General features: G+C 45.2%; 1 protein-coding gene and 1 pseudogene across 1 annotated transcript; both read left to right on the top strand.

Moving 5' to 3' along the window:
- Positions 1-1,620: 1,620 nt before the first annotated feature.
- LOC136498626 (uncharacterized) lies at positions 1,621-2,265 on the top strand (the record flags this gene model as incomplete). Its single annotated transcript, XM_066494513.1, has 2 exons — positions 1,621-1,874; positions 2,176-2,265. Coding segments are annotated over exons 1-2 (324 nt in total), but the record flags the coding sequence as incomplete, so codon positions are not given.
- Positions 2,266-18,235: 15,970 nt separating this feature from the next.
- LOC136496220 (WAT1-related protein At1g25270-like) lies at positions 18,236-23,414 on the top strand (annotated as a pseudogene).
- The last annotated feature ends 2,272 nt before the right edge of the window (positions 23,415-25,686 follow it).

The raw sequence follows: 25,686 nt of genomic DNA, 5'->3' as shown, positions 1-25,686 counted from the left end.
ATACTGGAAGCTTTCAGTTCTGTGCAGCACTGTGTTCTTGTTCTGGCACTGGTCTGAGTTCTTGGAGGACAGGACTTTAGGCTGCAAGATTTGTGTAGGAGAAACTGTTGCAGCAATGTGTTTGTGTTGCAGCACTGCAGCAGCAGCAGCAGCCTCTCCAGCAATGACTTTATGCACATAATTTATTTATATAACTTGTAACTTTTCAACGACAAGTTATGGAAATATTTTTCCAAAAAAGTTAAAAGTTATACTGAAAATTATGACAAGTTGTTACGTAAAAAGTTATGCATATGTTATAAGTATAATTTTGTAACTTTTCAAAAAAGAAAAAAATACGGGAATGGTTTTTTCTAGAAAAAGATTATGTTCATAAGTTACGTTTCGCAAAATATTATATTTAAAATTTACGTGCATAACTTTGCAACTTTCTGAGAAAATATGGTGATAAATTTTGCTCAAAAAGTTATACGTAAAAATTGTGAGTATAACTTTGTAACTTTTCAAATCAAAAGAAAGTTGTGAATTAAAAAAAAGTTACGGAAATATTTTTTCTAAAAAAAGAAAAGTTGCTGGACTGGTGGGATCACTGATTCGCTAGGTCAGAGAACCACCGTGTACATCACAGCACATGAAAAGAGAATGAATAGCGTATATGCTGCGCTATCCAAATAGGCAAAGATGTGGAAATTTATTTTTTTTTCGAAAAAAGAAAACTGTGGGACGTGTCGAAATATTGTTTGCCGCATTCCAATCGGCTGAGCGTTCGCGAATTAGTGCCATTGCCTTATATTAGGTTACAAATTGTGCAGTGTCGTCCCTGCCCACTGTTCTGGTGTGGACGTCCGGTGCACGCACGGGCACGCCAAAAAAACGCACGCATTCCTCTCCAGTCAAAAAAAAAAAAAAACGCACGCATTCCGCGCCGCGACTACTTCCTCCACAGCCTCGACTGCAACTGAAAGCAAAGCAAAGCCTGTACACTGTGTGTTCTCTGAAGGCAACTCTACTTGTACGTGCGAGAACGAGAACTTGATGTAAAATGTAGGGTTTTACACGACGAGACCGATGGATGGATACGTGTATCCGCCGAACCATGCACGGCGTGTAATGTAAACGAAACTCGTGCAGCGTGCCTGGAGACCTGCCATGCGTTGCAGGTTTGTGTCACGGAGATATCAGGCAACTGGCTTGCGTACCAAACGCATGCTGCCGCCCCTGCCCTGGTGGATTTGGGAGTGCTTTTGGCGGCCTTCGGTGCAGGCGTGCAGCGAAGTGGCGAATCGCCAGTTGGGTGGGGTGCGGGTGCGGCGTTTCGTTCATGCGATCGCCAGTTTGGGAAGGAGGGCAACTCCAGATCCAGGGGGTTCAGCTGGAGATGCGCCACGTTTGCTTGCGGACTGCAGTGGACAGTGTCGTCCCTGTCCGGCCGGTGCACGCACGCACGGGCACGCCAAAAAAACCCACGCATCCTCCTATATATATCGCACCCCGTCGCTCCCAATTCCACATCCACAGCCTCGACTGCAACTGAAAGCAAAGCAAGCCTCCACACAGCAAGGAAGCAAGGCAACGCCCGCTCGAGTAGTTCCAGCAAGGTGGTGATCACGATCTCGTCGCTCGTCTGCCTGCGCCGCACGATGCGGCAGTGGCGGTCCCGCGCCTCCTGCTCCTCCGACGCTGTGGTGCCGGTGGGGCACGTTGCCGTGTCCCTGCAAGGCGCGGCGCCGTCGTCGTCGGGGCCGAGGCGGTTCGCGGTGCGGGTGGCGCACCTCAGCCACCTGGCGTTCCTGGAGCTGCTGCGGCAGGCGGAGGAGTACGGCTTCCCAGCCGCCCCGGGGCCCATTGCGCTCCCCTGCGACGAGTGTGATTCGGTACGGTTTGGTTATGATTAAGAACCGGAAGCTGAAAGAGAATAAATAGATCTGATTGCTCAACTCTTATTTGAAAGTAGAACATGTGCTTACATAGAACGGTTAGCTAATGAATTAATCATGACTACTAATAAAACATATACATAAGGATTCACTATTAGTAATGCTTTTCGTAAAAAAAAAGAAAACCCAGCAAACCATAAAGCTTATCATATCCTTTGGAGTCGGAAAATTATTTTCACTAGCCGGGTAAGTCTTGAGAGTACATTGTGTACTCAAGATTTATTTACCCCTGTTGTAGGTGCAGCTTGAGGAGTGGCTGTTGTGTGGAGGATTCTTCTGGTGGGCACATACGGATCCTTGTATCTTATCGTTAGATGTTTATTCCAATTCCGCTGTTTAAATTTCGCACTCTGAACTTGGTATTGTAATAATGTATTTCTGAGAACTCTTATTGTATAAAATGGACTAAGTATTGTAAACTCGTTCTCATTATTGGATCCTGGATAAAAAACGTGGATTATTCGAGTTCTCTCTTGGGGTGTGCTCGACAGGACCATCCGATGTAGCGTACTTTCAGGGTGCTTAGCGTTTAGTGGAAGACGAATGCCTCCGAAAACGTGCTATTTTGGACAGTTATGCCACAGATTGTACCCATTGTCACATAAAATGGGTTCACCACCTTCGACCCTCGACCCGGGTTCGTCGACCCCGACCCGAGTTCATGGGTTCATTTTCGACCCGAAGTATAAAAATCTCTCGCAAGTAGCGTACCACGTACTGCGACCCCGTATCTCGACCCCATCAACCTAGAAACTTTGTGACTATGATTGTACCTACGTTCTCTCCTCTCCTCGGGCTCGGCGACCACCAGCGCATGCATCATCCTCATGTGCTAGGGCAGACGAAGATGACATCAGATGAGACGAGGGCACCAAGCTTGGCGGCTGTGATGCCCTCTTGGGATCCACCGACTTCTCCCATGGCAACTACGTCGTACCCAGCGGCAGGGTCATCCTTCTTGGATCCTTCTCCTCCTGCCATGGTGAAAGGTCCTAATGGCTAGAGGGGGTGAATAGTCTATTAAAAATTTCTACAACAACACTTAACAAACCGGTTAGATAATTATGAGACGAAGTAAGTATTGCGCTAGCCTACTAAAAATGAGAGTCACCTACCATAATTCTAGTTTATATAGTTTCTATCCACAATAGCTATGACACTACACTAAGTTAGTATGCTCTCAAAAGCTAACTAAAGAGCCACACTAACCAAACTAACAAGCTCCCACAAGTAGTTACACTAAAGAGCTTGACAACTAGTTTGCGGTAATGCAAAGAAAGAGAACAATTTGTTTATACCACCGTGTCGAAGAAGGAGCCAATCAATCACAAGAATGAATACCGATGAAGACCAATCACCTCGGAATCAAATGATGAACATAATATTTTTTTATCGAGGTTCACTTGCTTGCCGGCAAGCTACTCCTCGTTGTGGCGATTCACTCACTTGGAGGTTCACGAGCTAATTGGCATCACATGTCAAATCCTCAATAGGGTGCCACACAACCAACACAAGATGAGGATCACACAAGCCACGAGCAATCCACTAGAGTACCTTTTGGCTCTCCACCGAGAAAAGATCAAGAACCCCTCACAATCACCACGATCAGAGCCGGAGACAATCATCACCCTCCGCTCAACGATCATCGCTGCTCCAAGCCGCCTAGGTGGTGGCAACCACCAAGAGTAACAAGCGAATCTAAAAGGACCTAGGATGTCGCCTAGAGGGAGGGTGAATAGGCGTTTCTGAAAATTTACACCTTTTTCTATGTTTCTTGCTCTTGGTTGTGTTGGCCTTGCTTGAGATGTGATTTTTTTTGTCGGGTTTTGGAGGAAGCAAGGTTTGAACCCTTCTCAAGCTTCTTCACCATGTTATCACGGTTATCTTGAGAAGGTTGTGCTTTCTCCTTACCCTTCAACCGAATCACATCTTTCTTTAATCTTTGCACTTCTTCTTTGAGCTCTATGTTTTCTATAAGATTTAGCTCAATCGAAGATTGACTTCCTTGAGGAGCACATTCATTAGTACAAGAAATATTTAATTGAGACGGTGTACTAGTGAGCGGATGTGTGAGAGGTTGAGAGAGTTTTACCGATGTAATCACAACCTCATGAGCCACCTCAAGCATGATGCTTGATTCTACTACTTCCTCATAAGAGCACTTTAGATGAACATAATTTGCTTGTAGCTCATTATACTTGCTTGATAGTTCATCTAGCCTTGCCTTGAGCTCGAAGTTTTCCTTCTCTAGTTATGAAACACTAGAAGAGGAGTTAGTAACTAAAGCATGCTCAATTGACAATTTTTCATACCTCTCATTTATTGCCTTTAGCTCTTGCAATTTAGAGATGAGAAACTTTTCTTGATTTTGAAGCGATTGCTCTTGCTTCTCAATCTCTTCTTCAAGCTCATCATTCTTTTCAACTATCTTCATGATGATGAACTTGTCTTTATGGTTGAGATGATCAAGGTTGTAGTTGTCTTCAACTTCAATATCACTCTTATCTTGATCATCCACTTGAGCCTTCTCCTTTTCTTGATCTTTCTTGTTACTCTTCTTCTTGCTTTTCTTGGCCATGAGACACAAGTGATGAGTATCATGAGATACTGAGATTGACTCATCACTTGGTTGCCACTGTGCTTGAGCATCGTTGCAAACAGCTGCTCGCTGGTCTGCTGCCTCGGCCATACCGGACACGTCCGGCAGGCATACCGGACACGTCCGGTACATGCAGGCAGACAACAGGTCATGCGCTGCTTGCACTTCTTGCTCTGGCTCGGCATTCTTAACGTCTTGTGAGGCTTCTTCGCTATATGAAGACACAATGGACATACTTTCCATTGACTCGATCTTAAGTGCATCATCACATTTGGATTTTCCATATAAATTAAAAAGTCTAGTCCAAATGAGATGAGCACTCTCCGGAGGTGGTTGTCCATTGAATATTGCCTCATCTTGAACCTCTACACTTAATGTACTCAAAATGACATTAATAGCTTGAGCATTGAGTTGCACGCATATCTCTTCCTCTTTTGACAAATTTTTGTAGTTGCTCCAATCAACTATAGGAAGAGGTATGCTTGCATCCACAATATGCTCAACAAGAGGACTAATATCTCTAAAAGCAATGAGTACATTAATTGACCAAGGTAGAAAGTTTGAACCATCATTTTGGAGAAGCACCGGCTCCAACTCGATAGGCGTCGACATCCTTTTCTCACGGCGGTGAAACTTTAGGTGAGAACCTCGCTCTGATACCAATTGAAAGGACCTAGGATGCCGTCTAGAGGGGGGGGTGAATAGGCGTTTCTGAAAATTTACACCTTTAAATGCGGAAACAATTAGAAAGGGGAGTTTCCAAAATAGAAACTCTAAATTAAGAGTACTACCACCCCTCACAAGTTAGCCACAAAGTAAACAAGGTATAAAGAATATATCTAGAAGGTACAACCCTGCAACACCAAGTTAGAACAGAGAATAAATATTTTCAGTGCAGGCAGGAAATACCGGACGTGTCCGGTATGAATACCGGACGTGTCCGGTAAACACGATTTCTGCAGATCAACCCCGAACTTGCTCCTTTCGATTTCTATCTTCAAACCAAACTACAGGCACCTAATGGAGATGACAATATACACAGAGAACCTGCAGCACAGCTAGAGCAACATAAATATCAAATGAAATGCGAATTTAGACACGATATTTGTTTTACCGAAGTTCGGACTCGTTCGAGTCCTACTCTCCGTTGAGGGGGCTGCGGGTGACCCAGCGAAGGTCAGCCCTAGAGGGTATCACGAAGGTCACTCTAGCCGGAGTCTTTTCCAACTCCTTTTCCTCCTTCCACTAAATGATTTTGAGGCGGCAGAATCGACCGTTACAAACTTTCCGAAGCAACCATAATCTCTCGGTTGCTCTCCGGCGACGCCTAGCCGTCTAGGACCGAAGAGTCCAAGAGTAACAAATGCGAATCACGAGATTGACAATATGCACAAGTGCTCAAGTGGTGGCTTGCTCTCTTTTTCAAATTCTTTCTCAACCCACAAATTGATTTTGCAATTTAGATCACACACTCACTAAGAGAGGGTTTAGAAGAGTTGGCAAGGCTAAAAAACGTGTGACTATCTTAGCAGAATCAGCAGCCTCCAAAGGTGGAGGCTTGGGGGTATTTATAGCCCCCTTGAAAAACTAGCCGTTTTATAGCCGTTGCAATACCGGACATGTCCGGTATGCATGTCGGACACGTCCGGTATGACTCATACTACGCCAACGGTAACTAAGTTACAGTGATGTTGTGAGGCGTCGGAACTCCCGAAGAACGCCGGGACTTCCGACCGTCGGAACTCCCGACTCAAGTCAGAACCCCCGACCCTCAGTAATTTTGAAAAACATGTAACTGAGTTAAAGTTAATGAGGTGTCAGAACTCTCGACGCATGTTGAAACTCCCGACCGTCAAAACTCCCGACTCACGTCGGAACTCCCGACCCTCACGGCTTTTGAAAACTAGCCGTTGGCTTCTGGTCATCCATACCGGACACGTCCGGTATGACCAGGACAGAGAACCCTCCAATGTCAGTAGAAGTGCGACACGTCGGAACTCCCGACCCATGCCGGGACTCCTAACCGTCGAAACTCCTGACCTACGTCAGAACTCCCGACGAACCAACCCGAGAACAACAATTTTACAGCTGCTGGACAAATACCGGACACGTCCGGTATGAATACCGGACACGTCCGGTATTGCCAGACCAGCAAGAAATCAGTTAGCACTTTTGTCGCTCAAATACTCAAAACTCACATGGGTTGGCTTGAGCACTTATGAAACATTATCTATCAACATGATGCATCCCTCTTAATAGTACGGCATACCTATTAAACTCAAGATAAACGAAAATATGGATTTGTACCACTTGAGTTGTTCTCTTTTGAATTGATGCCGTCCCTTTCAATCTTTATCAAGTAAGGGTGCTACCATGTTGATATTGATCTTTTCACTTGAGCGTAGCCATCTTGAGCATGTGACTTGATTCCATTCATCAAGTTTGAATAATCCCAAATGTATCAAGTCACTTCCATCAAATACTTCATTATAGATTTGATCCTTCACATCAATATGACCATCTTGGCTTGATTAGTACCTCAACTAAATGTAAGTACTTTCTTCTTCACCCTAGCTAGGTTCTTCGGCCGCCAAGCCATCACTTGCCTTCACCCTTGCTTAGTACCTCGAAGCCTTTCCTTGCTATCTTCACCATTTCAAGCCATCAAGTCACATCTTGTGTTGAATCATCCATTCATGTATTGTTATCATTTTTATTTCAATCTAGCAAGCTTCAAATATGAGACCAATCCATATGCAATCCCTCATGTCTCATTAACTAATAATCACGAGCTTGCTTTCACATAGTACATGGAAATCCACAATAATTAAGCCTTAGCATGAATTCCATTTGCATTGTTGTCTTGTGCTTGAACTAGATTGTTTATACAACAACACATCATTTTGGCTTTCATTAAATACCTATGAGATAACCTTTTACCTATCCACACTAAGCAAACGGGTTAGTCCTTTAATCACGTTGTCATTCAATCATCCAAAACCCACTAAAGGGCTAGATGCACTTTCAATTTTTCATGTTTCTTGCTCTTGGTTGTGGATTGTATGGACATGAGTGGGCTATGTGTCCACACAAGAGTTGGGCCGACAAGGTTGAAGCCGCAAATCAAAAGGCTTCTACCAAGAAATGCCCAATGTACAAAGAGGCAAGAAAGGAAGCCCAAGTTGCAACAAGAAGATGCTATGGATGCAATGAGATGGGCCACAAGGTTGATATATGTCCATACAAGCAAAGCAAGCATAAAGCAAACAAAGGCCACATATGCTATGCTTGTAAAAGAAAGGGGCATCTAAGCTATGAATGCCCAAATGGTAACTCACCTAAGTCGAACACATTTGTTTATAATGATATGCTTAGGAAGACCACAAATGGAGTTGGCATTAGCAAGGTGATGTGTTCACCACAAACTAGTGCTAATGCCATTTGGGTGCCTAAGCACTTGTTGACTAACTCAAAAGGACCCAACAAAAGTTGGGTACCAAAGTGTGCTTAGGTTAATGATATATGTACTTGATGATGAGATGAAATCTTCGGGGTGGTTGAGCAAGCAATTTGACTATATTCACTCAATCTATCAACCAATTCTTATCTTAATCCCTTATATGGTTGACTCGAAGATAATTCAATGAACATCTCATATATTTCATCCTCACCATTGGTAACAAGTACCTAAACCTTTTAGGATAGCCACCTTGTTCATTTCATGTTCTATAGTTCACAAATAGGTACATTTGTGAAATAATGAAAGTGGCTAATTAATTTCACTTGAGATTTATCATGTTTGCCATATGATGCTTTTGATCGCTCTCTAGTAGAATAATTTATTTGTTGAGATGCTAGTATACAATAAATAATAAAGCTAAACAAAGAATCACAAGCAGCAACTTAATTGGTTCTGTCTTTCACCTATCGGACGTGTCCGGTATTACTATCGGACGTGTCTAGTATGGCTAGGGACAGAAAGTCAGTGTTTCTTTTCTGTGTATTCCGGACGTGTCCGGTATACTACCGGACATGTCCGGTATTGCATGGACCAGAACACTAATTGTGTTGCAACTGAGTATTCGATCCATACATTTTTTATATATCCCTAACTTACTCAGAAGCTTATGTTTTATCAAATCTAAGTGGATTGTGAGCATCTCTTAAACTCACTTTCAACTATGGCATTCTTATTTGGTTTATGGTCAAAATGAAAATTGGCTCTCAATTTCTTATTAGAATAAAAGTGCTTGTTGAAAGTCATTCAAAATACTTGAAGCACTTATTTAGGGGGAGCTAAATTTCTATTTTGCACCATTGTGGACTAACAAATTTATCTAGCACTCTTTGTAGTCCTTTGGATGAAAAATTGAATTTGTATCAAGCATGATTACTTGGCAATCAAGGTCAACATAAAGATTATCATGCCATGTATCTTCTTAGTGGTATTCTTGTGGGCTCAAGGCAAAGGTATGTTTTTACATACATGTATTGTAAGTGCATCTAAGGCCCTTTACATGTTAGAATGTGCATTTGTGTGACATAGGAGAGATGTTTTTCAAAACCCATAACTAGCATGTGTAGGTAGTGTGAATTTGAAAACTATTTAAATCTTGGTCTTTGCGACCTAGCCCTGCCATGTGATGATTATAGCTCTCCTTGATTGTTTGATTGTCTAATCATACATGACATGGCTTTCTTAAGTCCATAATCTACTATGTCTCTCTCTCTCTCAAGTAAGCGAAATCTTGTATATGCCATATATTTGGAAAAGAGAAAATAAAATGATGGCATTCGATAAGAAAAGTGATAGTACTCGGTTTGGATCAAGATCATACACCTTTTTGGACTGAGCAATAATAGAGAAAGGGATTGGAAGAGTGAGAACACATTTTGGAATTATTTGGGCCAGCCCGTGAATACCGGACGTGTCCGGTATGATATCGGACGTGTCCAGTATGAGCAGGACTATAAAAGCAGAAGTACCCCTTCGGCCCAGACTTGTCTGTCTCCTTCCAACCAACCAGCTGATGCCCTTCTTCCCACCTAGGGCGACCGAGGATTTCATCAAGGAAAAGAGAGAGAGGGAGATTGCATTGAAGAAGGCTTGGATCAAGGATTGAAGGCCCGTGGATTTGGATTTCACATCGCATTCTCATCTCTCCTCTCAAGGTACCCTAATCACGGACCTCGTCCGATCTACTTGGTCAATACATGATTTGAAAATTCCTTCGGTCAATATGCTGCATTGGTGATGGAGAAGCTATGCCAAAGTTTGGTATTAATCCGTGTTGGTTTGAATCAAGGAACCCTGGTTAGGGTTGCTGGTCGCCCATACCGGACGTGTCCGGTATGCTACTGGACGTGTCCGGTATGACCCAGCAGAGCAGGCTCTCTGCTTCCTTTGATTCAAATGCTATCCTAGAGTTGTATATTAGGCACAGTTTCTTCTATATCTATGTTTTGCAAACCTTGTGACAATGGTGTGTCGAGGTGATTGTAAAACCTTGGATAAAAGAATCTATGTCTAATTACAATTCAAGAATAAGCTATGGGCATGTATCTAAAAATCTTTGGAAATCTTTGGATACAGGACAACAGCCATGAGTGGACGATAGGAGCCGAGGTCCAAGCACAGGCATGATCCAACACTTGAGAAGTACAAGAAGGCGAGACAGGAAATACATCCTGGATTTCAGTCGACCAGCAGGAGGTCCACCCGGACTGCCTCTAGTGCAGCAGCTCAGTATGCAGAGGGGTCCGGGAGCTCTTCTTCTGACACAGACACTGATGAGTTTAGAGTGGAGTCTAGAGATGAAAGAAAGAGGAAGAGCACTGACAGAGGATCAGATGGTGATAGCTCAGATGAGGAGCAGGAGATTGAGGAGGAGGAGTTAGTTCCTCCAGTTCAGCACCAGCCTGGTCAGGGGATGCATTATGGTCTTCTTGAGACACGTCTGCCTAATGTGCCCTCCTATGTTCCCCGAGTTGACTACAGGGGAAAGGGTATGACTAGGAAGGCTAGAGATGAGCAAAGGGTTGATCCGAGGAGCTTACCTAAGGTTCAGTACGATCACCGCTTCCAGACAGCCTTTCACCTGGACTTCTACTCTAGTGTGATTCTCACCAGGAACCCTGTGATTGCCAGGTCTCAGTGGATTGACTGGCAGTATGTCAAAGAGTTGCAGAAGGCCTCAGTTGATCATGCCATTGCTATTTGCCAGTGCACTGGGGTTTATGAGATCATGGAGTTCTAGCATGACTGGAACATAGAGGTAGTAGCTCAGTTCTATGCTACTCTATTTGTTGAGGAGGATGAGCGGCGGATGCACTGGATGCTTGAGGGCCAGTGGTATAGTGTTGACTATGATGTTTTTGCCACCCAGCTTGGCTTCTCAGAGGACGATCTCTAGAGGGACAGGATCCACACCGAGCAGGTGTTACCCCCTGAGCAGCTTGCATATATGTATCCTCTTGGTGGTGAGAGAGGAGCTGTGGGGAAGGTTCTAGGTCTTCACCCTACCTATAGATACCTGGACAGGATGTTTAGGAAGACTATTGACTGTAAGGGTGGAGACAAGGGCAACATTGCAGATTATTCTAGGAACCTACTCCATAGGATGGCACCTGATGCTCGGCCCTTCAGCGTGTTTGACTTTATTTGGTCCGAGATCAGGAGTGTTGGAGAGAGGCCCCTCAAGGGCTGTGGTTTTGCTCCTTATATCATGCATATGATTGAGCAGGTGACAGGGCACACATTCGAGTATGATAAGATTCACAAGGCCCTGAAGATTATTGCAGATCTGCCTGAGACAGGGTTACCTCCAGCAGGACCAGGAGAAGCAGCCGCAGCACCAGAGGCAGATGCACCTGGGAGTGGTGCACCAGCAGGAGCTTCACCTTCACCACGTGCTTCTTCACGTTCTACTTCACGCCGTGGCAGTCCTCCCTCGCCTATCCGCAAGCTTTTCAGCTCCATATTTGGGATGTGCCACGACATCCAGACTAGGCAACAGAAGGAGAGGGAGGCTAGGAGGAAGGACACTCGAACCTTGAAGCAAATTGCTTCTAATCTTGAGCTTGATCCTCCTAGGTCTCCTCTATCAGATGAGGCAGCCAGTGAGCCTGAGACTGAGGAGCAGCAGCAGGCTAGATATGATAGAGAGTATGTTGAGTTCATACAGCGACAGCAGCAGCAGCAGGCACCTGAGCAGCCTGACACTCTACCACTTTAGGCTCGTGTGCCTACTCACTCTCAGCCACGTCCCAGCACTACAGACGACTATGCTACAGATTGGTGGAGTGACCTGACAGGTGGTGGTGGTTTCTATGGGTCTGGTGGCTATGACCCGTATGGTGCGGGTGGTTCTCGTCCAGCCGGTATTGCACGCTCAGATGATGAGAATGCTGGTCGAGATGATGATGATGATGAGTGATGCCAGAGATTAGTGACAGCTTGTAGCCCCTTTGTCCTTAGTATGTCATTGTTGGACCTTTGTGGTGATAGATGACAAAGGGGGAGAGAGACTGATTAAAGCTTCAGGATAGTTTCATTTGCTTATCTTTGTACCTGAAGATATGTACTGCAGGCTGTAGTTTGTTTTTGAGCTTCATTGATGTATCTTGGATTTGAGATAGATTGTATCATGTGAGAGATGAGACTTACTTATGCTTTATCTATGTATCTCTTGAGACATGATCTTTATCTATATATTTCAGTGGTTTCTGGACTTGAGAAAATTTGTAATGAGTGCTATGTGTGAATTACATATGTCATATTTATTTTCATAAGGACTATGCATGCTAGAATGAAAATATTTGATGTGATGCTTTTATATTTATTCTTGTGTGATATATCTTGTCATATGCATCACGGTTTCACTTTGTCACACACATATGCACCCCATGGATGCAATGATTTAGGGGGAGTCTCCTATATGTTTTAGTATGTGCAATTGACAATTGAGGTTATTTTGGGAATTCTAATCATAAGCACATATTAAGGGGGAGCCTCTCATAAATCATTGAACTCAAAAGTTTAAATGTTTATATCTTTGTGTAAGCTTTAATCAAGTTGTCATCAATCACCAAAAAGGGGGAGATTGAAAGTGCATCTAGCCCTTTAGTGGGTTTTGGATGATTGAATAACAACGTGATTAAAGGACTAACCCATTTGCTTAGTGTGGACAGGTAAAAGGTTATCTCATAGGTACTTAATGAAAGCCAAAATGATGTATTGTTGTATAAATAATCTAGTTCAAGCACAAGACAATAATACAAATGGAATTTATGCTAAGGCTTAATTATTGTGAATTTCCATGTACTATGTGAAAGCAAGCTCGTGATTATTAGTTAATGAGACATGAGGGATTGCATATGGATTGGTCTCATATTTGAAGCTTGCTAGATTGAAATGAAAATGATAACAATACATGAATGGATGATTCAACACAAGATGTGACTTGATGGCTTGAAATGGTGAAGATAGCAAGGAAAGGCTTCGAGGTACTAAGCAAGGGTGAAGGGCAAGCGACGGCTTGGCGGCCGAAGAACCTAGCTAGGGTGAAGAAGAAAGTACTTGCATTTAGTTGAGGTACTAATCAAGCCAAGATGGTCATATTGATGTGAAGGATCAAATCTATAATGAAGTATTTGATGGAAGTGACTTGATATATTTGGGATTATTCAAACTTGATGAATGGAATCAAGTCACATGCTCAAGATGGCTACGCTCAAGTGAAAAGATCAATATCAACATGGTAGCACCCTTACTTGATAAAGATTGAAAGGGACAGCATCAATTCAAAAGAGAACAACTCAAGTGGTACAAATCCATATTTTCGTTTATCTTGAGTTTAATAGGTATGTCGTACTATTAAGAGGGATGCATCATGTTGATAGATAATGTTTCATAAGTGCTCAAGCTAACCCATATGAGTTTTGAGTATTTGAGCGACAAAAGTGCTAACTAATTTCTTGCTGGTCTGGCAATACCGGACGTGTCCGGTATTTGTCCAGCAGCTGTAAAATTATTGTTCTCGGGTTGGTTCGTCGGGAGTTCCGACGTAGGTCGGGAGTTTCGACGGTCGGGAGTCCCGGCATGGGTCGGGAGTTCCGACGTGTCGCACTTCTACTGACATTGGAGGGTTCTCTGTCCTGGTCATACCAGACATGTCCGGTATGGATGACTAGAAGCCAACAGCTAGTTTTCAAAAGCCGTGAGGGTCGGGAGTTCCGACGTGAGTCGGGAGTTCCGACGGTCGGGAGTTCCGACACCTCACTAACTTTAACTCAGTTACATGTTTTTCAAAATTACTGAGGGTCAGGGGTTCCGACTTGAGTCGGGAGTTCCGACGGTCGGAAGTCTCGGCGTTCTTCGGGAGTTCCGACGCCTCACAACATCACTGTAACTTAGTTACCGTTGGCGCAGTGTGAGTCATACCGGACCGGTATGCATACCGGACATGTCCAGTATTGCAACGGCTATAAAACGGCTAGTTTTTCAAGGGGGCTATAAATACCCCCAAGCCTCCACCTTTGGAGGCTGCTGATTCTGCTAAGATAGTCACATGTTTTTGAGCCTTGCCAACTCTCCTAAACCCTCTCTTAGTGAGTGTGTGATCCAAATTGCAAAATCAATTTGTGGGTTGAGAAAGAATTTGAAAAAGAGAGCAAGCCACCACTTGAGCACTTGTGCATATTGTCAATCTCGTGATTCGCATTTGTTACTCTTAGACTCTTCGGTCCTAGATGGCTAGGCGTCGCCGGAGAGCAACCGAGAGATTGTGGTTGCTTCGGAAAGTTTGTAACGGTCGATTCCGCCGCCTCGGAATTATTTAGTGGAAGGAGGAAAAGGAGTTGGAAAAGACTCCGGCTAGAGTGACCTTCGTGGTACCCTCTAGGGCTAACCTTTGCTGGGTCGCCCGCAGCCCCCTCAACGGAGAGTAGGACTCGAACGAGTCCGAACTTCGGTAAAACAAATATCGTGTCTAAATTCGCATTTCATTTGATATTTGTGTTGCTCTAGCTGTGCTGCAGGTTCTCTATGTATATTGTCATCTCCATTAGGTGCCTGCAGTTTGGTTTGAAGATAGAAATCGAAAGGAGCAAGTTCGGGGTTGATCTGCAGAAATCGTGTATACCGAACACGTCCAGTATTTCCTGCTTGCACTGAAAATATTTATTCTCTGTTCTAACTTGGTGTTGCAGGGTTGTACCTTCTAGATATATTCTTTATACCTTGTTTACTTTGTGGCTAACTTGTGAGGGGTGGTAGTACTCTTAATTTGGAGTTTCCATTTTGGAAACTCCCCTTTCTAATTGTTTCCGCATTTAAAGGTGTAAATTTTCAGAAACGCCTATTCACCCCCCTCTAGGCGGCATCCTAGGTCCTTTCAGAATCCCGCAGCGAAACATGAACACCAAGTGCCTCTAGATACAAACACTCAAGTAATGCACTTGGATTCTATCCCTATCTCACAAAGATGATGAATCAATGATGGAGATGAGTGGGAGAGCTTTGGCTAAGCTCACAAGGTTGCTATGTTAATATAAATGACCAAGAGAGTGAGCTTGAGCTGGCCATGGGGCTTAAATAGAAGCCCCCATAGAATAGAGCCATTGTACCCCTTCACTAGGCACAACACGGGGTGATCGGACGCTGGACCTCAGCGTCCAGTCACGCGATGCGTGCCGCGTGTCCCCAATCACCACCCTCCGCTCGATGATCCTCACTGCTCCAAGCCATCTAGGTGACGGCAACCACCAAGAGTAACAAGCGAATCCCGCAGCGAAACACGAACACCAAGTGCCTCTAGATACAAACACTCAAGCAATGCACTTGGATTCTATCCCAATCTCACAAAGATGATGAATCAATGATGAAGATGAGTGGGAGAGCTTTGGCTAAGCTCACAAGGTTGCTATGTTAATACAAATAGCCAAGAGAGTGAGCTTGAGCCGGCCATGGGGCTTAAATAGAAGCCCCCCATGAAATAGAGTCATTGTACCCCTTCACTGGGCACAACACGGGGTGACCGGACGCTGGACCTCAGCGTTTGGTCACGCGATGCGTGCCACGTGTCTCCTCTCTTCAAATGTTGATCGCCCAATCTCAACGGTCAAGTGATGACCAGACGTAGCAGCTCAAAGTGGCCGGACGCTGAACCCCAGTGGCCGGTCGTTTCCAGTAAGCATCCAGAGACGACTTTTCATGTGCTCGACCGGACACACCCAGCGTCCGGTCACTCAGCGACTCCTCTGTCCATTGCCACGTCAGCAGGACCGAACACACCGAGTCAGCGTCCGGTCACTGAGTGACCCAGCGTCCGGTTAGAGACCGACGCTGCGCGCCCTCTGCTGCCACTGACCGGACACGCCGGTCCAACTGAGACCATCATCCGGTCACTTACAGTGACCTCCGTCTTTTTTGTCTAGGGCGCCGGTGGCACCGTCGGACTGTCTGCACTCTACAGGCAAACACTCCGCCGGTGAAGTTCCTAACCATTGCTCAAATGTGCCAACCACTAAGTGTATCACCTTGTGCACATGTGTTAGCATATTTTTACAAATATTTTCAAGGGTGTTAGCACTCCACTAGATCCTAAATGCATATGCAATGAGTTAGAGCATCTAGTGGCACTTTGATAACCGCATTCTAATACGAGTTTCACCCCTCTTAATAGTACGGCTATCGAACCTAAATGTGATCACACTCTCTAAGTGTCTTGATCATCAAAATAAAATAGCTCCTACTATTTATGCCTTTGCCTTGAGCCTTTTGTTTTTCTCTTTCTTCTTTTCAAGTTCAAGCACTTAATCATCACCATGGCATCACCATCATCATGTCATGATCTTCATTTGCTTCACCCCTTGGAATGTGTTACATATCTCATTATCACTTGATAAACTAGGTTAGCACTTAGTGTTTCATCAATTCATCAAAACCAAACTAGGGCTTTCACATGGCGGTGGCGGCGTTCGAGGAGAGTCACCGTGGCCGCATCCACGACGAGCCGTGATGGCGAAGACACGTCTGCGATGTTCGGAGGACGCGATCTGATGATGCAGCCGATGGAGCCAATGAGCTGGAAGCCGAGCTGCGACAGCTACCGAAGGAAACTCCAGAGGTGCCCGGGAGCCGAGCCGGCCTGCTGCGAGCTTGTGAAACCTTCCGTCAGATATGTACGGTGTCCACGCGTCAACCATCGGAAGCCGGTGAGTATGCAGGGAACTCCGTTTGCAGCCCAACTCCACGAAATTTTTTTCCTAGGTGGAGGGGTTGCGGTGGGACCGACAGGGTGAGTTTATATATAAGTGAAAAAAATTGGCTTTTTTTGGCAGATTCATTTTCTAAAGTGTGGTTTTGAGGCTTTCTGGAAACTTTGGTACCCCCTTAGCCCTGACAAGTGGGTCCTCTGTGAGGAGAGAAGTAGGCCTAATCTTGGTGAGAAAGGTTTTCAATTCTTTCATCCTTTATAGTATACATAGATGCGGGACATATGATGAAACCAATTACATTTTTGCCTATCTGTTCTGTAACTACCATATTTTTTAACTGCCTAATATATAATTACCATATCAATTACATCTTTAAATTTTGTCTAAAACAAGTTCATTATGTTACGGTAAAAATATCAGGTCTCTCTGGCTCGCACGCAAAGCCAAAAGAAGAGTGTTTATGTTGACCTGCAGGACCACACCACAGCAACATTATTGCCTGCATTGGCTGCCTGCCCATTGCCCACATGAGCCATCCAGGCCGACAAAACCACCCATACCCAAACCTAAATCATTCTTCTGAACACGCTTTCTGATTTTGTCTGTTGATCGGACAGACGTCGAACGGTGCAAGTGATGCTGCCAGTTACCTCTTTTGATTTCTTTTTTGTTTTCAGCGATTAAAGCCTTGTTTGGATAAACTAAATTTTATTACATTCCACTACAACACATGTGAATTGACATGGATACACATGTATCAAACAAAGACCTAAGAGTACTAAAGATGTATCATCGGATTCCTTTCTATTGCCTCAAGGCCAGTTTGTTTATTATTACAGTACAAGGAACAAATCGAGACGAATACATTAACTACTGTAGTAAGATGGAAACACGGACTCCAAATTTTACATAAAAGATTACAGTAATGCAAAATCAACGAAAACGATAGAGTATACATGAATTCTTGTTACGCACTATATATTCCATCCAATTGTATTCTTGAGTTATATAATATGGTATATTTGCATATAAAAAGGAATATCCATTTCCTTTCCTAAGAAAAAGAAACAACCATTTCCTATTATAAAAAAAACTCGACGTGCAGGGGGTAAGCTATCTCCGGGCATTGCTGTAAGAGAGAAGATTTTCTCACATAGGCCGAGAAACCCCCCAACCTTTGCCCCACCCTGACACGGGGGCACCGTTGCCCTGTGAGAACTGGATCGGGCCTTTTGACCTGTGCTTTAACCGTGGGATAGATGAGGAGATTTTTTAACCCCAACCAGAAATTCACTCCCACAGGAGTCAAACTCAGGAGCTGAGGAGTGCCGTCGAGACCACCTAACCGGTTCAGCTAGGCAGGAACTCATCCTCTTCCACTCCTCATCTCCTCCTTCCCTCCAAGAACTCGATCCCCTACAGCATTGTTTCTTCCTTGGGGCAAGACACGGAGAGAGTGGGTGGGAAGAAGGCGAGGCCGATGGGTCGGGAGGCGGCGATGCTCCCCCTCAGCATGATCGCCGTGCAGGGCTGCAGGCAATCATGGTGGGCATGTTACTTCTATCCAAGCTAGCTCTCAACGAAGGTATGGCCCCCTTGGTGCTGTCAGTTTACCGCAATGTTGCTGCAGCGGTGGTGGCGCCGCTTGGACTGTTGTTGGAGAGGTACGATGTCTTCCCAGTTTTCTTGTTCGTTCTCCCTGCTTTTCCGTCGGAATTAAAAAGTAACTATCTGTGAAGCAACAAGCTAGTTAGCTAGAGGACTGCGTAGGAATGCACACACGTATATATGATAAAAAACGAATGCAGTCCAATTTACAGTTTTCATGTTCATCCATTTACGGCTCGGTTCCTTCAGAAAACAAACCATAATTTTACTGCAGCACTCTCACTACGTTTCTTTACGGCTCGCTGAGAAAGATTTTAGATTCACAATGGCATCATGAACACAAAGAAACCAAGAGATTGAAGTTTCAATTACAAAAAAAAAAAAAAAAACGCACAGGCGAGGCTCAACATGTCGCATAATGTGAAGCCTTCGCAAGCCTTCCATCATGTATATAGGAGCTGAAGTTTCAATTTCAAGTCCGAATCACAAGTGCAGACACCAGTTCATTATTGATTGTTAATTTAACACAATATTACATCGTCAGATCTGATTCATAAAACTTCCTCCCCACATCTTATGTTGCAGGGAATTGTTGAAAAAGGTGAAGTGGATTGTGTTGGCCTGGATAAGTACCAATGCTACATTCGGGTGAGTTTTCATCAGATTTTACTAGTTAATCGTCTTTCTTTAGTGAATGTTGGCGTGGGGATAGAAATAAGAGCATGTGGATAACTTTTGCATCTTTGAATTAAACAAGAAAGGCACACAAATTTATTTTTGCAAGACAAAAGTTAACACATCTGTAGTATATTTTAAACCTTTAAAACACTCCACTTTCAGTTCACAACTATTTTATAAAAAAAAAGAAACAAAATAAGCTGATAACTAGCTGATTGATGATTTCACATGCACTGCCTAAGTTTCATGCGTAAATTATTGACAATCAACAATATAGTGTGAGAAGTCCCTTTCTCCTATTTTTCTTGTGACCCGTTTTACTTATGCCATGGGCCTGTAAATTCTTGTGACCCGTTTTACTACCTTGTGTCTGATTCAAAACATGAAATTCTGTCACGTCTTGCAGAGTTGGCCTGGCCATGGGCCTGTACTACTATGGTCTCCGGACAACCAATGCTGCTTACTCTGCAATTTTCCTCAACCTGGTTCCGATTGTGACCTTCATCATCGCCATTCTGCTAAGGTATTCCATCCCCTTATGAAACCATGCACTGTTGAACTGTTGCGTATGCAGGCCTAGGCAACTTGAAATATATGCGTGACTTAGTTCGTTTGATCTCAACTTCTCAAGGTCCGAGACACTGGCACTGGCAAAATGGTCTGGAAGGATGAAATTCTTCGGTGCATTACTCTGCTGGTGAGCCTGCTGAAAGGCCGCCGCATACTGCACATTTGGCCAACCGGCCTGCTGCTGCAAGGCTCCCATGCTCATGCCCCGGCGAGCCCCACCGGCGCTCACCACAACATGGTTGCTGTTGCTGGCACGCTGTTCCTGTGCGGAAGCTGCGTCGGTTATTCTCTTTGGTTGATCATCCAGTTGACCAATTCAGCGTTCAGTGTGTTTGCGAATGACTGATGTACCGAAAACACAGGCAAGGCTTGCGACGGTTTTTCCATCAAAGTACTGGACTAGCGTGCTGACCTGCCTCATCGGAAGCATAGAATGCTTTCTGGTGGGCATCTGCTTGAGCCATGACAAAGCAGCAGAGTGGGCACTCAAGTGGGACCTTCAGCTCCTCACCATCATTTACTCGGTAAGTATTAGTCATGAGACCCCATGCCAACAGCTTAAACCTGACAAATTCACCCTAATATCTTGGGTGATAAGCAAGCGCGGGCCCATCTATCCCCTTATGTTCAATTCGCTCTTCCTCATCGTTTCGACGGTCCTTGACTCGGTGCTGCTCGGCACCAACATCTACCTGGGAACGTGAGTGTTCTAGATTGAGTAGCAGCAGGGATAAGTATTGCCCTGTTCGCTTGGCTGATAAGCCATGGCTAAAAGTACTGATGGCTTATTTGTTGGGAGAGAAAAATACTGTTCGTTTACTGAAAAAGTATGGCTTATAAGCCGAACGAACAGGACGATATTTATATCTGTTTGGCGATCACGTGCTCGTGCAGTGTGGTGGGGCCAGTGTTGATAGTCCTGAGGCTCTACGGGTTCCTGTGGGGCAAGGACAAAGAGCTAGGCTCAACAGCCTGTTCGTTTGGCTGTGGTCTGTCGTAAACGATCGTAAATTTTCAGCCAAAATAATATTTTTCTCTTACACAAACCAGCCAACAGTACTTCTTAATGAACCAGCAACGATATGAATCAGCCAACCGAATAGGCTGCAAGCTCGCGGCGGCCGCACGGGCGCAGCAAGAGGCACAGGAGGCCGCACAACACGAGCAGCAAGACGAGACGGTCTAGCAGGACTCTTCGGCTACATGGACGACACTTGGCCACTGACTGGCAGAAGGAAGAAGAAACCCTACAATTAACTCTACGTCGTAGTTGTAGGCAATAATAATGATGTCCCGAGTGCAACCCTATGTTGTGGTGTGGATGCTCTAGATACCGGTTCGAGCAGTCCGTGCTCTAATTATGCCCCAGATGATTATTTACATATTAATTGTCGTCATGTGATTCGCCCTTCGCATATGTTGTAGGCAATAATGATAGCTCTTTGCAACTTGTACGTGCGCGGCTCACTAAAAACTCCATCACAAAATCCTTATGGAAAAAAGGGCATAGAGAAAAGAGCACGCGTACGACTCTAACCTATACATGTTCCAATTCCGGAAGCTTTGATTCTAGCTACAAGCGCCTTAATCTTTCGGACATCTTTATCTTTGGGCTTTGGCTCCTTCTGATGCGTCTGTAACATGGTTCATTCGCTTCGCTCGATGCGTAGGTCTTCATCTCTAGGACCTTCTCGATGCGCGGGCCTTCATTTCCGAGGCCTTCACCTTCCTTCTTGCATACCAAATTGCTCATATAGTTACCAACACCTGAATAAGATCGGCATGGGACTGTTTCAAACAGGTTCGCCAACCAACCTCTTGAGTTTTTCTCATGCATCTCGTTGAGGTGTTCGACGATTTCCTCACTCTCCAACACCCATACACATCTCGCCATATTACATTCAAGCAAGGAATGTTTCCAAGAATTAGGGGCTCCACATAAAGCACATTGGTCATGATCAGCCATATTTCAGCGGTGAAGAACATCTACCGATGGCAATGAGTGCTTTGCGAGCCGCCAAATAAAAATTCGTACCTTTGAAGGCACCATGACCTGCCACAAGGACGACCACTCATTCTCTTCCTCTCTCCTATTAGACCTTGCTGCATTCTCCGACAAAGCACGCCACATAATAAGCATTCTATATGCAGATCTCACTATGAAAACTCTCGTCTTGTCATGATGCCAGGCCCGGAAATCCGGTTGACTCCGATGACACAGAGGGATATTAAGAATCACATCACTATCGGCTAATGTGAATAACTCATGAAGCTTTATTCGATCACAAGCTGCCGATGTGCTGTCAATTAGCTCGCTCATAAGCTGTGGGGTGTGTGGGCGAGTGCTGGGTACTGGCCGCCACATTCTATGAGTCGGTAGGCGGTCCATATTCCAAACTGACGTAGGCAAACCTGTGCCGATCGACCAGGCAACTGTCGTGCGTACCGAACGCATGCGGCTGCCCTGGATTTTGGAGTGCTTTTGGCGGCGTTCGGTGCAGCGAAACGCAGTTGGGTGCGGGTGCGGCGTTTCGTTCATGCGATCGCCAGTTTGGGAAGAAGGGCAACTCGAGATCCAGGGTGGTTCGGCGGCTGGAGATGCGCCACGTTTGCTTGCTGACGGCGTCCAGGCGTGACGTACGAGAGAGTCCGGGTGTTTTCGGGGCAAGGGCAAGGAAGGCGGGAGAGGAAGTATCTGAGGCCAGCTGACACAAGTGTCTGTCCGTCCTAATAATTGCTAAACAAGGCCTAACTATTCCAAAGTAACCTTAAGCTTTATGACGTCAGTACGTGGTGCTTGGTTACGTTCTCTCACCCGCATCACTCGCCTCAGCTAATCCAGGCCGGTGTCATCACCATATATACGGTTCACTGGACAGTGATTTCAAAAAAAAGAAAAGAAGAAACGAACGTGTCCCCGTGAAACAGGGCTAGCGCCTAACTGAAAAATCACTTTCACTCACTAGTAACAACATAAGTGTGCAGAGCTGATTTGCTAAGCACAAGCAGCATCACCCATGAAAACGACAGGAACCGCTCTTACCGTACCAGTTGCACAGCTGAGCCAAGCGCACAGCAGTGTCGTCCCTGTCCAGTGCTGTCCTGCAGGTGCGGACGTCCGGTGCACGCACGGGCACGCCAGAAACGCACGCATTCCGCGCCGCGACTACTCCTATATATATGGCACCCCGTCGCTCCCAATTCCAAAGCCTCGACGTACTGCAACTGAAAGCAAAGCAAGCCCTCACGCAGCAAGGAAGCAAGCCGCCACCCGCTCGAGCTGCTCCAAGCATGTGCAAGGTGGTGATCACCATTCCGTCGCTCGTCTGGCTGCGCCGCACGCTAAGGGCTCCTTTGGAAGCAAAGGGTGCAAAACCCAGGGATAGAAAACCCCACTAAAAACTAAGATGATAATTAAAATGATATCCCCATGGGTTATCACCCAAGAAAAAGTCCGGAATGCCGAAGGGATTGGAGTTTCCAAATTAGGCTAAGGCGGTGGCAGTCCCGCACACGTCGCCGTGTCCGTGCAAGGCGCGGCGCCGAGGCGGTTCTTGGTGCGGGTGGCGCACCTCAGCCACCCGGCGTTCCTGGAGCTGCTGCGGCAGGCGGAGGAGTACGGCTTCCCGGCCGCCTCGGGCCCCATCGCGCTCTCCTGCGACGAGGACCGCTTCCTCGACGTCCTCCACCGCGTGTCCTCCTCGGCCTCCGGCTGCTCCTACGTCCCGGCGGCCGCCCGGCGCGGGCGCGGCGACGCTTGGCCGCTGCTGCTGGGCATGACCGTGGAGAAGCTCGTCTGCTGACCGTGACGCATGCAGGCCAAAAAGGCGAAAGCGACTCGCCCGGCTGGCGCAGCCGGGAAGACTGTGCGCGCGCGCGTGCAGGCATTATTCGTGCCGGGGCATCGGAGTAAAGGGCGTCCTCCTCCCGTGCCCTACATGAAGGCGACGGCCGCGAGGGCAACTGGGGAAGGCACGGGCATTGTTAGCAGCAGCAGGGCCAGCATTGCTGTAGGGGTTGTTTAGCTTGGAGCTAGTAGTAGATGACACTAGGAAGAAATTGCTCCAACCATGAGAGGGTATGAGTATGTGACGATTCTTTTGATGTTGGTGGTGTTTTTTTTTTCTCTGTAATGACTCGATGATCCATCTTGCAAAGGGAAATCATTTTTATCGTCATCTGGTGATGCGTCAAACCTGTCCTCGACGACAATGGATGTGATTGTTTCGACCACTAGACTACCACCGTGAATTGTGTACGCTAGCAACTGGTATTTGAGACTTGTATATAGTAAACAGTCCACTCGTATAGTGCTTATATATACTTAGGTTACAACTTACAAATCCTGCACTGTACTGACAGTGGCTAACGTAATAGGGACTAGTACGTAGAAAGCAGAATGTTCAGGCCATCAGGTAGACGGGTATTCAGATTTTCTGAATGAAGCAGGGACCGACAAGCTCGACCCGCGTGCTTCAAGTCTTATGGGTGGTCAGCAGAGCCGAAGGAGAGGGCCCGTGATTTGGTCCAAAATGTGAGTTGATAACAGCTATAGCATATCACTGTTGGTCTGGATTCACTAGCTAGCTCGGTACATTTTGAGTTGTAGCCATGCACGTCAGGCTAGGAATTTGAGTAAAGGACCTTGATTTAGGCGTGGTTACTCGCAAGAGCTCTGAACAAATCCTCGGTGAATCCAAAGCTCTTTTCTATCGTCCTTGCATTAGCTGTATGCTCCCTCAGTCCTAAAAAAATATATAATTATAGAATAGTCCATATTAGAGCATGTCAAGTTTAAATAAATTTATTATATAAAAAATTACTAGTGTTTATCATATTAAATATGTACCATTAAATTCGTCTTGAAACATATTTTTATAATATACTTTTTTTATGTCATAAACATTAATATGTTTACTTATATATTTGGTCAAACCATAGACACATTAACCGAGAATGCATATAGAATTTTATTCATTTTGTGACGGAGGCAATACAAGTTAACATCTTACTAGAGTTGTGTGTTGTTTCTAGATGCAATGGGGCAACTTCTAAAGCCACCATTATGGAAAGTCAGTTCTCCTTTTCTTATTTAGGTGTTGTTCTGATCCCTAGAACAGATAGTTACTCCCTCTCTTCTAAATTATAAGACGCTTTTACTTTTCTAAATACATACATTTGTAATTTAGATGGAGGGAGTAGATACTAATAATTAACTCATTTGTAATAGTCTAGTTAATTGTGTAAGATGAATGCTTAACTAACAACTATCTCACTAGTACTGGTCATTAGTAAAAGTTAGTAAAAGTGGACTATTGGAGTCTACTAGCAAGTTTGTTAAGAGTTACTCCCTCTAGCCTAGAAAATACACAATTCTAAATATATGAATCTGGACGAGGACTAGAGTAGTATGATAACATTAGCAGATACAACCTGACCTATCCAAGTGCTGTGCCCCCGGGAATAGTGAGCTGAACGAGCTGCTGGCTCGTAGTGGTTTTGTGCGTTCCGTGGGCTAGTCCGAGCTGATGGCGAGAGGTGGCGGCGGGATCTGGACATCAGCAGAGGAAGTGATGTAGCTGGAGCTCTTAGGCCGTCTTGGATGGGAGACTCACTGCGAAACCTAAATTCAAAATAGGTATTCAACACAATACTTATAGTCTCCAACAGAGTACCTATATATAAGACTTATTTTTTTATGCCGGAGAGGCATAATCTAGATCTAAGTATCCTCTCTTCTGGAGACCCATTTGCAGAAAGGGTTGTCTTTTGGGTCTTGTCGTTGGAGAAGATCAAAAATAGTTATTTAACCCTTTATCCCAAAGCACAAATAAATCTTGTATTTTGTGTCGGGTCGTTGGAGACATGCTCAACCGAGGCAATGTGCATGTGTCGTGTCGCTGATGGCAAAGGCCTCAACGGCATGGGACGTGACAGGCCGCCGTCGTACGTAGCCTAGTTGCTGTACTCAGCATCACATGCACGTGATCGAGCCGGTCCGGCTAGTCGCCATCATCACCTGGGTGTTGTCCAGTCCGAAGGGAACTGTAGCTGTACGTGCGAGAACTCGAAGGA

The sequence above is a fragment of the Miscanthus floridulus genome, chromosome 12 (genome assembly GCF_019320115.1).
Source record: "Miscanthus floridulus cultivar M001 chromosome 12, ASM1932011v1, whole genome shotgun sequence".
NCBI classification, from domain to species: domain Eukaryota; kingdom Viridiplantae; phylum Streptophyta; class Magnoliopsida; order Poales; family Poaceae; genus Miscanthus; species Miscanthus floridulus.
This window is presented reverse-complemented; position numbering and strand designations above follow the sequence as displayed.